This window comes from Xenopus laevis, chromosome 3L (assembly GCF_017654675.1).
Source record: "Xenopus laevis strain J_2021 chromosome 3L, Xenopus_laevis_v10.1, whole genome shotgun sequence".
Classification (NCBI taxonomy): Eukaryota; Metazoa; Chordata; class Amphibia; order Anura; family Pipidae; genus Xenopus; species Xenopus laevis.
This window is the reverse complement of record NC_054375.1, coordinates 52882985-52899403: the sequence shown is the minus strand read 5'-3', so window position 1 is coordinate 52899403 and position 16419 is coordinate 52882985. Positions and strand designations below refer to the sequence as shown.

General features: G+C 41.3%; 1 protein-coding gene across 1 annotated transcript in view; it reads right to left on the bottom strand.

Annotated features, from left to right (window-relative positions):
- cfap43.L (cilia and flagella associated protein 43 L homeolog) overlaps positions 1 to 16419 on the bottom strand; it is a 54558-nt gene that overhangs the window by 37108 nt on the left and 1031 nt on the right. The window contains exons 2-5 of the mRNA XM_041586225.1: positions 12481 to 12734; positions 12268 to 12364; positions 3373 to 3540; positions 2894 to 3044 (exon numbers count right to left, since the gene is read on the bottom strand). Of these exons, the coding sequence (XP_041442159.1) occupies positions 2894 to 3044; positions 3373 to 3540; positions 12268 to 12364; positions 12481 to 12734 (670 nt within the window). The remainder of the gene's footprint in view (positions 1 to 2893; positions 3045 to 3372; positions 3541 to 12267; positions 12365 to 12480; positions 12735 to 16419) is intronic.

Below are 16419 nucleotides of genomic sequence, written 5' to 3'. Positions count from 1 at the left end.
AACAATAAGAGTTGATTAGTTTGCTGAGGGAGAATAATAAGGGGCCTTGGACAGAGCCTTGAGGAACCCCAACAAAAAGAGGTAGGGGAGAAAATGCTTCTCCATTGTAGGAAACACTGATGGAACGATTAGTGAGGTAAGAAGAGAACCAGAACAGGGCCGTGTCACAAAGGCCAAGCGAATGGAGGCACTGGAGGAGGAGAAGGTGATCTACAGTGTCAAATGCAGCTGAAATGTGAGTTTTTGCCCCAAAAGGCCTAACCAGAAAAATTAGAGGTTTAGTAAATAACCTCCCTTGTGTCTGCACCTAGGCCAACAGAGGGCTTGTGAGTGCAGACACAAAAGCGGGCTGAGTGCAATAGATCAGCTGTTTCTAGAGTGCCCATAGCCTTAAAAACGTGTGAAAATAGCCCCTTGTAGTTTCATTCAGGCAGAAGCTATACTTTTAAGTGCAGATAGCGGAAGCTGCTAAATTGAGCTGAAACGTTCCTCTAGCCTCCACTGGCTGCTGTGTCTGCACCAAGAGGTGCTGCACTAAGTGTAGATACATGGAAAGAGAAGCCTAAGAACACTGTTGTTTAGTACTTTCTCTTATTAGTGGGAGCTGTCCTACCACTTGCAAAATGTGTGTTTGTTGTGTTCCACATAAATTCAGCAACAAAAGGAGCAGGAACCCACAGAGATCAATCAGCAAATAGTTTTGTTCTGGTGGAAATCTGGGTTCTATAGGTTTCTTATTGGCATATATGCAGATATGTTATACCCCCGACTACTTAATACTTGTGGAAAAATTCAAGGTAGCTTATTACTACTTATAAACCTGGCACAAATGCATTTCACTTGGTGAAAGAGCAAGGTCATCTTGGCAGCTATACTCTACCCTACACAAATATTCAGTTCTTGGGAACAACCGTTGTCTGTGGAGCTGGCAGCTACACAAAGGACCCATGCCTCAGTGATTTAACTTGCTGTGGTATTTTCAAAACAAGGTCAAACTCATTTAGAAACAAGGAGAAACTTCTTCTGGGATTTAAGCAAGTAGGCACTACATTGAATCTGTTTTGAAAGATGCTCCAGTGCTCTGTATTATAATTCACAGTGACACCAAAAAACTGAATACCCCTCATACATTGTTTACAACACAGCCTAACATAACTAGCACTTAAAGGGCATGTAAAGGAAAAAAAATAAAATCCCATTTTTACTTTTCTTTAATGAAAAAGAAACCTATCTCCAATATACTTTGATTAAAAATTGTGTACCGTTTTTATAAGAAACCTGACTGTATGCAGTAAAATTCTCCCATCATTTACTGTTGTGGATAGGAATTGTCAGACGGTCCCTAACTGCTCTGCAGGGAAGCAATCATACTTATGAATAGCAGGGGCAGCCAGCCTCCCTGTAGAGCAGTCTGCGACTATGTAGAGATTTGTATTGGATTTTATTTTTGCCTTTAGATCCCCTTTAGGACAGAGACACACGCTGCTATTTCGGTAGATTAGTCGCCCAGCGACAAACCGCTTCTTCTTTGGACGACTAATCTACTACCTCACGAGGAAACATTGGGCGTCTTCAGAAAGCTGAAGCAATCCGAGTGCCAGTTCGCGGCAGTTCGAGGAGATTAGTCGCCCGAAATAGCAGCATGTGTCTCTGCCCTTACTGTTTTCAACTCCAGATGCAGGGGCAAAGATTATGGAGCCAGATTTAAACAGATAAACTGAGATTTTATTTGGAGGATTATTTTCCTGCAGCCACTGGTTCTGTAGAGTTGGAGAAAGTTTGTATTAAACAATACAAAAACCATAAAATCCACATTAGATTACATGACAACACAGGACCCAATGCAGTCTGTATATTCTGATTATTAATCAGTTATGCTGTATCGGCTTCTGGCAGATATTATTCGACTTTTGATAATTTACGATGATCCCTAGGCAGCCCAGACCACACTGAGCATGTGCACAGTCTTGGTCTTGCAAAGATGTTTAATAAAGTTACAAGATGGTGACCCCCTGTGGCCAACTTTGAAAGCATAAACCATTTGTCTGATTAGGCTTATGGTGCAGTAAGTTTATGTTTAGTATACAAAATACAGCATTTCTAGTCTTATTCTATTTTAAACTTTACTAAAATCAAAAGAATATTTGCCAGTCTACTATAACTGAAATGTTCTGACAGCTTGTTGTGATTATCATCTTAATTAACTTAAAGTATCAACTTTATACCACTTGCTATATTTAATATCAGAAGTTTTTGGATTGGCTAATACGGCACAACACCTCTACCTGGAAGGCACTACATTGTAATTGACATAGCTCTGCCCACAAGCCAGAGTAATGGATTTTAATACTTAAAATGGCAGTGTTTAATTTTGGCATGATCCAATGGTATATAGCATTTGAATATTTTAAATAAAAATGCTTTATTTATATGAGTGTTATATCAGAAATTTTTGTGATACATATTAAAGTGACCTGCAATATTGAGGTGATAGTTTTTTATTAAAGATACAATGGGAGTAATTTAGAAACACTGAGCAAATTTGCACCTGGGCAGTAACCCAAGGCAACCAATCAGATGATTGCTTTCAGTGCTCAACCTGCAGCTGGCTGAAAAAAACTGATCAATAATTGGTTTCCATGGGTTACTGCCCAGGTGCAAATTTGCCCAGAGTTTAGAATTTTTTTTTTGATTCAGCCCGGCCAGGTACTTGGATTCTTCCGAATGTGAATCCTGCTGAAGAAGGTGAAATCTTGGCAGAATGCTGGATTCGGTGCATCCCTATATATAACTGAGCAAAGCATTAAAAACCTTTGGCATCTAATTTGTTTGTTCCAGATAATCAGGGGGGTTATAATTTGGCTAGACTCAGGAAATGGAGATTTTAACTCACAATAAAGATCTCCGCTTCATCACCCACTAATCCAGCAACTGCAGATGTTGGCATTAGAGGCCCATAATAGGACACGCTGTTGGATGTATGAGAATTGAGATTCTCCTCCTCTATGTCAGTTGTACCATCCTCACTGGGAAGTTTGACTGGCCTGTAGATAGAAAGAGTATTTGGTTTTGATTTTTCATCTATCATTAAACACATTATTGCTTTAATGTATTTCTTAGTTGTTCAGACTTAATCGTATGCACCCCAACAATTTAAAAAATAAATAAAAGGTAGAACGTGCAGGGACAGACATAGCAGAAGTCTACTGTGCAGAAATAGTGTAGGATGCTCCTAACAGCACTAGTGCTAAAGAGCACAGTGCTCTGACCTTACTATTTCACAAAGCCCTTTTCTGCTGCTCAAGAAAACATTTCTTATCCAGCATGGCTGCAAACAGATCACGGATGGCGGAAAGGATGTTTGGTACTTACATTGCTTTCAGCTGGTATTGGTTGTCACATATTTCAATGTTCCACACAGTAAGAGATCTCTCACTGGACAAACAAAGTTGGTGCCAATTCATAGGATTAAAGGTCAAGGTAGTATATGTAGTTTGGGAGTCTGACTTGCTGCATAGAGGAATACTTTCCTGCCAGTTCCTGCACATATAAAGAAAAAAATACATTTATGAATAAAAATGAAATATGAATGACATCAATATGCATATTTGTACTGTTTTTTTATATACTAAATGATGACTACAAGGCATAGTCACAGAGACAAAATGTTAAAAACTGTCTCTGAGAAAAAGATGCAACAAATGTTTCTTATAGTATCTCTGATTCTACTCTGAGAATATCTACCAATTATACCGATTGTCCCTTATTCTTTCTTGTTATTAATACAAAGTAAACATGCTGAAGATGGTCCTATGTAGAGATGTCGCGAACTGTTCGCCGGCGAACTTGTTCGCGCGAACATCGGGTGTTCGCGCTCGCCGGAAGTTCGCGAACGTCGCGCGACGTTCGCCATTTTGGGTTCGCCATTGTTGGCGCTTTTTTTTGCCCTCTCACCCCAGACCAGCAGGTACATGGCAGCCAATCAGGAAGCTCTCCCCTGGACCACTCCCCTTCCCTATAAAAACCGAAGCCCTGCAGCGTTTTTTCACTCTGCCTGTGTGTGCTGAAGAGATAGTGTAGGGAGAGAGCTGCTGCCTGTTAGTGATTTCAGGGACAGTTGAAAGTTTGCTGGCTAGTAATCGTTTTGATACTGCTCTGTTATTGGAGGGACAGAAGTCTGCAGGGGTTTGAGGGACATTTTAGCTTAGGTAGCTTTGCTGGCTAGTAATCTACCTTCTACTGCAGTGCTCTGTATGTAGCTGCAGTGGGCAGCTGTCCTGCTTCTGATCTCATCTGCTGACTGCTGCAATAACAGTAGTCCTTGTAAGGACTGCTTTTATTTATTTTTTTGTTGTTTTACTACTACTACTACTACTACTACTATAAGAGCCCAGTGCTATTAGTCTAGCAGTGTTGGGGAGTGGGACTGGTGTGCTAATCTGCTGCTCCTAGTAGTTCAGCAGCACCAACTTTAATTTTTTTTTTTTAATATTCATTTTTTTTTATTTTACTTTTTTTTATTTTACTACCGCTGTAGTAGTGTATAAGTTGACCTTTTAGGCATTATTTGCCCTGTAGGCATTATTTGCACACTGTTTTCTTCAACCCGCCATCGAGCTGTGTGACCTTGTTCACATTCTGTCTAAATATCCATAATATTACCGTCTCCAGAAAAAACACCGGAGTCACTTTTTTCAAGCAGCCATAATATATTTTACGTAATCCGTATCCACCGCTGTAGTAGTGTATACGTTGGCCTTGTAGGCATTATTTGCACACTGTTTTCTTCAACCCGCCATCGAGCTGTGTGACCTTGTTCCCATTCTGTCTAAATATCCATAATATTACCGTCTCCAGAAAAAACACCGGAGTCACTTTTTTCAAGCAGCATTCATATATTTTACGTAATCCGTATCCACCGCTGTAGTAGTGTATACGTTGGCCTTGTAGGCATTATTTGCACACTGTTTTCTTCAACCCGCCATCGAGCTGTGTGACCTTGTTCCCATTCTGTCTAAATATCCATAATATTACCGTCTCCAGAAAAAAACACCGGAGTCACTTTTTTCAAGCAGCATTCATATATTTTACGTAATCCGTATCCACCGCTGTAGTAGTGTATACGTTGGCCTTGTAGGCATTATTTGCACACTGTTTTCTTCAACCCGCCATCGAGCTGTGTGACCTTGTTCACATTCTGTCTAAATATCCATAATATTACCGTCTCCAGAAAAAACACCGGAGTCACTTTTTTCAAGCAGCATTCATATATTTTACGTAATCCGTATCCACCGCTGTAGTAGTGTATACGTTGGCCTTGTAGGCATTATTTGCACACTGTTTTCTTCAACCCGCCATCGAGCTGTGTGACCTTGTTCCCATTCTGTCTAAATATCCATAATATTACCGTCTCCAGAAAAAACACCGGAGTCACTTTTTTCAAGCAGCATTCATATATTTTACGTAATCCGTATCCACCGCTGTAGTAGTGTATACGTTGGCCTTGTAGGCATTATTTGCACACTGTTTTCTTCAACCCGCCATCGAGCTGTGTGACCTTGTTCCCATTCTGTCTAAATATCCATAATATTACCGTCTCCAGAAAAAACACCGGAGTCACTTTTTTCAAGCAGCATTCATATATTTTACGTAATCCGTATCCACCGCTGTAGTAGTGTATACGTTGGCCTTGTAGGCATTATTTGCACACTGTTTTCTTCAACCCGCCATCGAGCTGTGTGACCTTGTTCCCATTCTGTCTAAATATCCATAATATTACCGTCTCCAGAAAAAACACCGGAGTCACTTTTTTCAAGCAGCCATAATATATTTTACGTAATCCGTATCCACCGCTGTAGTAGTGTATACGTTGGCCTTGTAGGCATTATTTGCACACTGTTTTCTTCAACCCGCCATCGAGCTGTGTGACCTTGTTCCCATTCTGTCTAAATATCCATAATATTACCGTCTCCAGAAAAAACACCGGAGTCACTTTTTTCAAGCAGCCATAATATATTTTACGTAATCCGTATCCACCGCTGTAGTAGTGTATACGTTGGCCTTGTAGGCATTATTTGCACACTGTTTTCTTCAACCCGCCATCGAGCTGTGTGACCTTGTTCACATTTTGTCTAAATATTGATAATATTATCGTCTCTAGAAAAACCACTTGAGTTACTTTTTTTCAAGCAGCATTCATATATTTTACGTAATCCGTATCCACCGCTGTAGTAGTGTATACGTTGACCTTGTAGGCATTATTTGCACACTGTTTTCTTCAACCCGCCATCGAGCTGTGTGACCTTGTTCACATTTTGTCTAAATATTGATAATATTATCGTCTCTAGAAAAACCACTTGAGTTACTTTTTTTCAAGCAGCATTCATATATTTTACGTAATCCGTATCCACCGCTGTAGTAGTGTATACGTTGACCTTGTAGGCATTATTTGCACACTGTTTTCTTCAACCCGCCATCGAGCTGTGTGACCTTGTTCACATTTTGTCTAAATATTGATAATATTATCGTCTCTAGAAAAACCACTTGAGTTACTTTTTTTCAAGCAGCATTCATATATTTTACGTAATCCGTATCCACCGCTGTAGTAGTGTATACGTTGACTTTGTAGGCATTATTTGCACACTGTTTTCTTCAACCCGCCATCGAGCTGTGTGACCTTGTTCACATTTTGTCTAAATATTGATAATATTATCGTCTCTAGAAAAACCACTTGAGTTACTTTTTTCAAGCAGCATTCATATATTTTACGTAATCCGTATCCACCGCTGTAGTAGTGTATACGTTGACCTTGTAGGCATTATTTGCACACTGTTTTCTTCAACCCGCCATCGAGCTGTGTGACCTTGTTCACATTTTGTCTAAATATTGATAATATTATCGTCTCTAGAAAAACCACTTGAGTTACTTTTTTTCAAGCAGCATTCATATATTTTACGTAATCCGTATCCACCGCTGTAGTAGTGTATACGTTGACTTTGTAGGCATTATTTGCACAGTGTTTTCTTCAACCCGCCATCTAGCTGTGTGTATTATCGTTTCCAGAAAAACCAACTGAGTTTTTGTTGTTGTTGTTGTTTTTTTAAAAATAATGCCAGGCAAAGGCAGGCCGCCACGCAGAGGCCGTGCTAGGGGCCGTGCTGCTATGCAATCCTGTGGCCCTAGCAAATTGCCCAGTTTTAAAAAGCCAATGACCCTGAACTCCCAAAATGCTGAAGAGGTAGTTGACTGGCTTACACAGCACACCCCATCCTCTACCGTTTCTAACTTTACCACAACATCCTCCTCATCCTCCACTGCTATGGCCACCCCACGTAACACTTCCTCCACCACCGGTGCCCCTTCTTCACTGGGGTCAGAGGAGTTATTTTCCAATGAGTTTCTTGAACTGAGTAATGCGCAACCATTATTGCCAGAAGAAGATGAAGGAGATGAGGACCTTACACCAGATTTAATTCTGGCAGAGAACACGATAGAGATGGACATAATGAGTGATGAGGAGGAGGTCCCCGCTGCTGCTTCCTTCTGTGATGTGTCAGAAGAAATTGATGCATCTGAGGAGAATGATGATGAGGAGATTGATGTTTTGTGGGTGCCTAGTAGAAGAGAGCAAGAGGAGGGTAGTTCAGATGGAGAGACGGAGAGTCAGAGAGGCAGTAGGAGAATAAGACTTAGAAGAAGCAGGGAGGACAGCCCGCAGGGATCAGTAGGGCAACAACATGTATCGGCACCTGTGTTCAGCCGGCCAACGCACCCGCCATTGCCGCCAATACCGCCAACTCCGCCAACTCCGCCAACTTCTACTGTTACCGCCAGATCGCACACTTCCAAAAAGTCAGCAGTGTGGGATTTTTTTAATGTGTGTGCCTCTGACAAAAGCATTGTAATTTGCAATGAGTGCAGTCAGAAACTGAGCCTTGGTAAGCCCAACAGCCACATAGGTACAACTTCTATGCGAAGGCACATGAGCGGCAAGCACAAAGCACTTTGGGAGCAACACCTCAAAGGCAACAGGCAAACTAAAAGCCACACTCCTTCTGGTCCAGCATCTTACTGCTCTACCTCTGCTCTCCTTGACCCGTCTGAACCACCCTCCACTCCGCCTTCCACCTTGACCACCTGTTCCCATTCCCAGTCATCTGCCACCAGCCAAGTTTCTGTGAAGGCCATGTTTGAGCGTAAGAAGCCAATGTCTGACTGTCACCCCCTTGCCCGGCGTCTGACAGCTGGCTTGTCTGCACTCTTAGCCCGCCAGCTTTTACCATACCAGCTGGTGGACTCTGAGGCCTTCCGCAAATTTGTAGCAATTGGGACACCGCAGTGGAAGGTACCCAGCCGCAATTTTTTTCTAAAAAGGGAATACCACACCTGTACCAACATGTGCAGAGCCAAGTTACCGCATCTCTGTCACTTAGTGTTGGGCCAAAGGTCCATATGACTACTGACGCATGGTCCTCCAAGCATGGTCAGGGCAGGTATGTCACCTACACTGCCCACTGGGTGAACTTGGTAATGGCTGGGAAGCAGGGAATGGGTAGCTCAACAACAACAGTGGAGTTGGTGTCACCGCCACGGATTGCACGCGGTTCTGCCACCACCTCTACTCCTCCATCGCTCTCTACCTCGTCTTCTTCTTCTTCTTACTCTGCTGCTGGGTCCTCCTTCTCCTCCTCCACACCTGTGCACCCCCAGCTCCCCCTAGGCTATTCGACGTGCCAGGTACGCCGTTGTCACGCTGTCTTGGGGATGACGTGCCTGGAAAGCAAAAACCATACCGGATCTGTACTCCTGTCATCTCTGCAGTCACAGGCCGATCGGTGGCTGACCCCACACCAACTGCAGATCGGAAAAGTGGTGTGTGACAATGGAAGCAATCTGTTGGCAGCGTTGAGACTAGGCAATTTAACACATGTGCCCTGCATGGCACATGTGTTAAATTTAATAGTCCAACGTTTTGTCTCCAAGTACCCAGGATTCCAGGACGTTCTCACCCAGTCCAGAAAGGTGTCGGCCCATTTCAGACGTTCCTACACAGCCATGGCACGCCTTGCTGACATTCAGCAGCGCTACAACATGCCAGTCAGGCGTTTGATTTCTGACAGCCAGACTCGCTGGAATTCAACGCTCCTTATGTTGGAACGTCTGCTGCAACAACAAAGGGCCGTCAACGAGTACCTTTTTGAACTGGGTGGTAGGACTGGATCTGCACAGCTGGGGATTTTTTTCCCCCGTTACTGGGTGCTTATGCGCGATGCCTGCAGGCTCATGCGACCTTTTGAAGAGGTGACAAATATGGTCAGTCGCACCGAAGGCACCATCAGCGACCTAATACCCTTCGCTTTCTTCCTGGAGCGTGCCGTGCGACGAGTGACAGATGAGGCTGTAGACCAGCGTGACGAGGAGCTGGAAGCGCACGATTTCTGGTCGGAATCACCAGAACGAACCCAGGCACCTGCTGCAACGCAGGGAGAGGTGCCAGAAGTGGAGTCAGAGGAGGAAGGTGGCTTTGTGGAGGAGGAGGAGGAGGACCAACAGGAGCAGGCTTCCCAGGGGGCTAGTGGTGACCTTTTGGGGACCCCTGGTCTTGTACGTGGCTGGGGGGAGGAGACCGTGGATGATGCAGTCCTTGATAATGAGGAAGCGGAGATGGATAGCTCTGCATCCAACCTTGTGAGAATGGGGTCTTTCATGCTGTCATGCCTGTTGAAGGACCCCCGTATCAAGAGGCTTAAGGAGAAGGACCTGTACTGGGTCGCAACGCTACTAGACCCTCGGTACAAGCATAAAGTGTCAGAAATGTTACCAACATACCACAAGTCCGAAAAGATGCGGCATTTACAAACCAGCCTGCAAAACATGTTGTACAATGCTTTTAAGGGTGATGTCACTTCAGGAACTCATCAACATTCCAGGGGCAGAGGTGCCAGTAATCCTGCCACGAGCACACCTGCAAGGACAAAGCCCTTTGGCCAGTCTGTAACGTCAGACATGCAAATGTTTTTCTGTCCAAGGCAGCGCCACAACCCTTCTGGATCCACCCTCAAAGAACGCCTCGACCGGCAGGTAGCGGACTACCTGGCATTAACTGCAGATATCGACACTCTGAGGAGCGATGAACCCCTGGACTACTGGGTGCGCAGGCTTGATCTGTGGCCAGAGCTGTCACAATTTGCCATGAACCTCTTGTCTTGCCCAGCCTCAAGTGTGCTCTCAGAAAGGACCTTCAGTGCAGCAGGAGGGATTGTAACTGAGAAGAGAACTCGCCTAGGTCACAAAAGTGTCGATTACCTGACCTTTATTAAAATGAATGAGGGGTGGATCTCGGAGGGTTACTGCACGCCGGAAGACTTGTTCTGACTTCTATGCAGCTGTCCTTCTCTTCAAGCCTCATGACTCCACACACAGCTGTCCTTTAGCGTCCTCCTCCTCCCTCCGCCACCGTTACAAACTAGGGTGCAAACCCTACTGGTTTAATTTTTTCTGGCCTCTGTGCTTCAGTGGCTGCGACCAAAAAAATGCCTATTTCTGCATTTATATGACATAATTTTTCTGGCCTCTGTGCTTCAGTGGCTGCAACCAAAAAATTTATATTTTCAGCATTTATATGGCATAATTTTTCTGTCAACTGTGCTTCAGTGGCTGCGACCAAACAAATGCATATTTTCAGCATTTATATGGCATAATTTTTCTGGCCTCTGTGCTTCAGTGGCTGCAACCAAAAAAATTACTATTTTCAGCATTTATATGGCATAATTTTTCTGGCAACTGTGCTTCAGTGGCTGCGACCAAAAAAATGCATATTTTCTGCATTTATATGGCATAATTTTTCTGGCCTCTGTGCTTCAGTGGCTGCAACCAAAAAAATTTATATTTTCAGCATTTATATGGCATAATTTTTCTGTCAACTGTGCTTCAGTGGCTGCGACCAAAAAAATGCATATTTTCTGCATTTATATGGCATAATTTTTCTGGCCTCTGTGCTTCAGTGGCTGCAACCAAAAAAATTTATATTTTCAGCATTTATATGGCATAATTTTTCTGGCAACTGTGCTTCAGTGGCTGCGACCAAAAAAATGACTATTTTCAGCATTTATATGGCATATTTTTTCTGGCCTCTGTGCTTCAGTGGCTGTGGCCAAAAAAACTGGGCAAACAATGCCTACAAGGTCAACGACGTTGACCTTGTAGGCATTGTTTGCCCAGTTTTTTTGGCCACAGCCACTGAAGCACAGAGGCCAGAAAAAATATGCCATATAAATGCTGAAAATAGTCATTTTTTGCCATACGTTGACTCAACGTATATGGCAAAAAATGACTATTTTCAGCATTTATGTGGCATATTTTTTCTGGCAACTGTGCTTCAGTGGCTGCAACCAAAAAAACTGGGCAAACAATGTCTACAAGGTCAACGTATGGCGAAAAATTACTATTTTCAGCATTTATATGGCATATTTTTTCTGGCAACTGTGCTTCAGTGGCTGCGTCCAAAAAAACTGGGCAAACAATGTCTACAAGGTCAACGTATGGCGAAAATGACTATTTTCAGCATTTATATGGCATATTTTTTCTGGCAACTGTGCTTCAGTGGCTGCGTCCAAAAAAACTGGGCAAACAATGCCTACAAGGTCAACGTATGGCAGTTGTTTAAAGAGAACAGTAGATTACTAGCCAGCAAAGCTACCTAAGCTAAAATGTCCCTCAAATCCCTGCAGACTTCTGTCCCTCCAATACAGAGCAGTATGAAGCAGATTACTAGCCAGCAAACTTACTATCATCTGTCCCTGAAATCACTAACAGCTCTCCCCCTACACTATCTCTTCCAAGCACACACAGGCAGATTTTTCAGATACATTTTTGCCCTTGATCCCCCTCTGGCATGCCACTGTCCAGGTCGTTGCACCCTTTAAACAACTTTAAAATCATTTTTCTGGCCAGAAATGTCTTTTCTAGATGTTAAAGTTCGCCTTCCCATTGAAGTCTATGGGGTTCGCGAACCGTTCGCGAACCGCTCGCATTTTTGCGCAAGTTCGCGAATATGTTCGCGAACTTTTTTTCCGACGTTCGCTACATCCCTAGTCCTATGTAATCTATGTCTTTCCCTAATCAAGAACATTATAGATCCTTTGCCTGCTACAAGTCATTTCTATTCGGTTACTGGAAAAATTGTGCCATTTTATAAATAAAACACTGATTTCTATGATCAAAACCATTTCTATGATCAAAACCATTTTGCCATTTTCTAGTTCTTACCAGATTGTAAGTACATGGTCAGGAATGGAGGAATAACTAGCCAAATAAGGTGCAGCATGGCTAAATGCAATTAAAGAATAATCCAGTTGTGCTCCATCTGGAAAAGGCATAAATATAAAAAAAAATAATTATAACTAATTCAGACCATTTATTCTAAAATCTGATTTCATTAGGCCAAATGGCTAAAATGTCATACATTAGAAAAAGTGTTACCTTTAAGTTCAGCTCGTTTAACAAATCCAGGAAATGTGTAAACATAAATAGTGGGATGAAGCTTCTGATCTGAAAAAGCAACCACTTCACTGTAGGTGTTAACTGCAAATGCTCCTGTGCTTCCCGTCGTGCACTGCAAAAAGGACCACTTCCCCGTGTTTGTGTCATGAAACACAATAAAGTTCCCACATGGATAGCATACTGTGTGGTCATTGATGAATGTTACTTTCTTCTTGTTAATTCCTTGTACCCATCTGAAATTATAAGACATAGAATAGTAAAGGCAGAAGAGCTGTATTAAAAATGAAAACAAGAAATTGCTAATATAAATAGTTAGGACATATGAAGGCTATTTATAAAAAGTGTTTATTTAAGCAATTCTGTACATGTCCTTTCTCTTATTTAGTAAAGTCAGATTATTGGAATAAACAGCTTCAAAGCAGTATTTTCAAACTGCGTGTGTTTTATTAGCAGTGCAACACACTACATGTTTCGGGTGAAACCCTTTTTCAAGTGTATACACTTGAAAAAGGGTTTCACCCGAAACATGTAGTGTGTTGCACTGCTAATAAAACACACGCAGTTTGAAAATACTGCTTTGAAGCTGTTTATTCCAATAATCTGACTTTACCGTATACCTTTGGGAGTGTGGCACAGGCTCCTAGGAATTCACAGCAATACAACTCTTGAATTTATACGCTGGGACCAGTAATTTGTTTGTTTTGAAGCTTTCTCTTATTTACTCTTCCACAACATTAATCATATTAAAGGGGACCCGTCACCCAAAAAAATTATTCAAAATCCTATTTTATCACATTAGTCAAGCAAAATGAACTTTAATTACACTGTTTTAAATGATTTGAATCTTGTTTCCTTCAGTCTGGGAATTCAAAATGATAGCAAGCAGGCAGCAGCCATTTTGTGGACACTGTTTTTAAGGAAAACCTTGCATCATCTCAGAATCTTGTTTGTGCAGCAGAATGGGGGACCTGATGTCCATCCCCATGTCCTGGCTACACAATTAATTGGTAAAGAGAACGGGGGAATATGTGGAGAGCAGTGACATGTAGGAAGTGCTGAATGGAAAGTGAAAGTAATTGTCTGCCCGGCCTCTATGCCCAGGGCATAGAGGAGGGGCAGACAATATTTGATTGACATCTGAGATTTTTAAATGAGCTTACAGCAGCTATGAATGCTTTAATAAAAAAAAGAAATTGGATTTCATGTTTAATTTGAAAAGGACTTTTATTATACAGATTTTTATGTCTGGGTGACAGGTCCACTATAAAGGCCCAGTATTAAATGAAACTAATCTGTTTGCTTCAGAAACACTACTATTGTGTATATAAACAAGCTGCTGTGTGGCAATGTAGGCTACTGAAATAGGCCTAAATGGCACAGGTTAAATAGTGGCTAACAGATAGGTTCTATTGATTACCATTAAATTATATTGACCTTAACTTCAATCTGCTATATGACCTAAGGCTTTTCTACTTTGAATGTCTGTCCCAATGGGTACACAGCTTATTTATATAAAAAATAGTAGTGTTTCTGAAGCAAATACACCAGTTTTACCAGTGCATGGCAACAGTACATAATATTTTAATTACTTTAAACACTTTATATTTTTTTTGGTGTTACTGTTCCTTTAACACTTGAACCCATGCTGTCCTGAACAGTCCTCACTTCCCTTTGTCAAACTCTGCATTTGCAATGAGCCTGTTAATCAGATTTCTTTGCTTAGTAATATCATATTTAACATAACTTAAGCTTTAGGAAAGTAAACTTCAAATTTTAATTTCAAGCAACTTTGAAATATACATCAATTAAAAAATATGCAGACATTTTCATGATTGGTTTGGAACAGCTCCCTAAGCCTAGCCCCCTACTCTCCTGCTGATCCGTCTGACTACTTTGCTGAGCTGGTTAACTACTGTTACTTTATATCAACAGCCAGCTGTCCTTATCCTGCATCCTCCAAACCCCACAATTATCTGCACATGTGACTTCAATAAGGAACGGAACATCACAGTGCAATGCATTATGGGTTATGTAGTTCCTGCATGCTGTCTGTAAGCTTTGGAGAAGTTGTTACATCAGTGTTTAGTCCCTCCTTCCCTGCCAGGATTTCAAATGATGCAGAAAAAGAGAAGAACTGTTAGCAAGATTTCAGCATAGAAAATGGCAATTATTCATACTTTTTGAGGAAACAAGTAACTGTGATGGGTAAATTAGGGGTTTCTGAGTTATGTGGGCCTCTTTATCAAATTTTGGTTTTGAAGCGGAGTTCCCCTTTAAGGTTGAACTTCAGTTAATTAATTGCATTTGGAAAATGTTTTTCTGCTAAGTACTGGTAGTAAATATCCCCTTTAAGGCACTGTGGTTTATCAGTTTAAAACAGTCTACTGCAGGTCAGACAGCCAATGCAAATATTTGGTTTGTAGAGATTGTAATGGACAAATATAAATTGCACCTATGTTTTGCAAACACTGGTTCCTAATATTTTGAAAGCTTCATAACTGCCTTTGTTGTAAAAACATACATGCAATAAATTGCCCTAATTTTGTTTACACTATTTTTTCAGCACAGCCAATTCATTATTGGCTACATTTCAAATATTCAAGTAGTTAAATGGCTGTTTTTCTCTAGTGTTCTAGTTTTAGGGGCAGTATGGGGTTCCATTTATTATTTAGAATCCATTAATTATACTTTTTTTCAATAAATTACTGCAGCCTCACATTATTTACCAAAGGTTATTTATCAAAGGTCAAATGTTAGCGCTTTTTATACCTCGAATGAAATCGAATGAACTCACAACTTGAATGGTTTCTAATTTAATAAAAAAACTCAAATCAGCGAGCTCGGGGTTAACAACCTGAAAACTCGAATTGAATCGGCCGAAGTAATCAAATTTTCGTCAGGAAAAAACTCAAATTGCTCGAATTGATTTGAAAAAAACTCGAACATCATGAAGCCTCTTAACATTCTAAAATGGTTCAAGGGACCTCTGCAATGGACTCCTACATGACCTCCACAGGTTTTACATGGTGTTTTTTCAGATTCAAGCTGTTTACAGGGTCGGTGTATAATAAATCTCAAAAATATGAGTTTTTTTTAACCAGAAAAATAGATTTTTGACCAAAAAAATAACCTTGAAAACTTGAATTTTAGTGGAAAACACAACTGAATCCTTAATAAATCTGCCCCTAAGTATCCATCCATATGGCATTACAGTACCATTTACTAGGTGTGTTTGCAAGTGCAAATTGTAAGAAGCATATATGTTTTTATTGTGTGCACTGTGCGTGTGAATTTGCACTTCTACTGGAGCGTCCTTATGCTGTGGTAAAATTTATGCTATGCTTGCATTGACCCATGAAAAGGAAGAAGTGAAAGGGAGGGGGTGGTGTTTTCTAGAAGGGTAGCAAGGCAAAATCTAGATATCAGTGGGTGTGCCTTGCTGCACCCAATGCTATCCACAAGTCCAGTGGCTATGTACTATACAAAGTAACTTATAAGGTTTCATTTATGAAGCATTAGGCAATGTGCAAAAAATGGCACAAAGTTCTGTTTATTGACATGCAGCCCTAAAGCAAAACTTTTTGCATGGCTTAAAGGGCTGGTTCTTCTTTAAGATAACTTTTAGTACATTATAGAATGGACAATTGTAACAACATTTCAATTGGCCTTCCTTTTTTTCTTTTTTTTATAGTTTTTTAATTATCTCCTGACTCTTTCCAGCTTTCAAATGGGAGTCACCGAGCCAATCTAAAAAAAAATGCTCTGTAAGGCTACACATTTATTGTTATTGCTACGTTTGATTACTTATTGCTACGTTGTATTACTTGTCTTTCTAGTCAGGCCTCTCCGATTCATATTCCAGTCTCTTGTTTAAATCAATATATGGTTGCTAGGGTAATTTTGACCCTAGCAACCAGA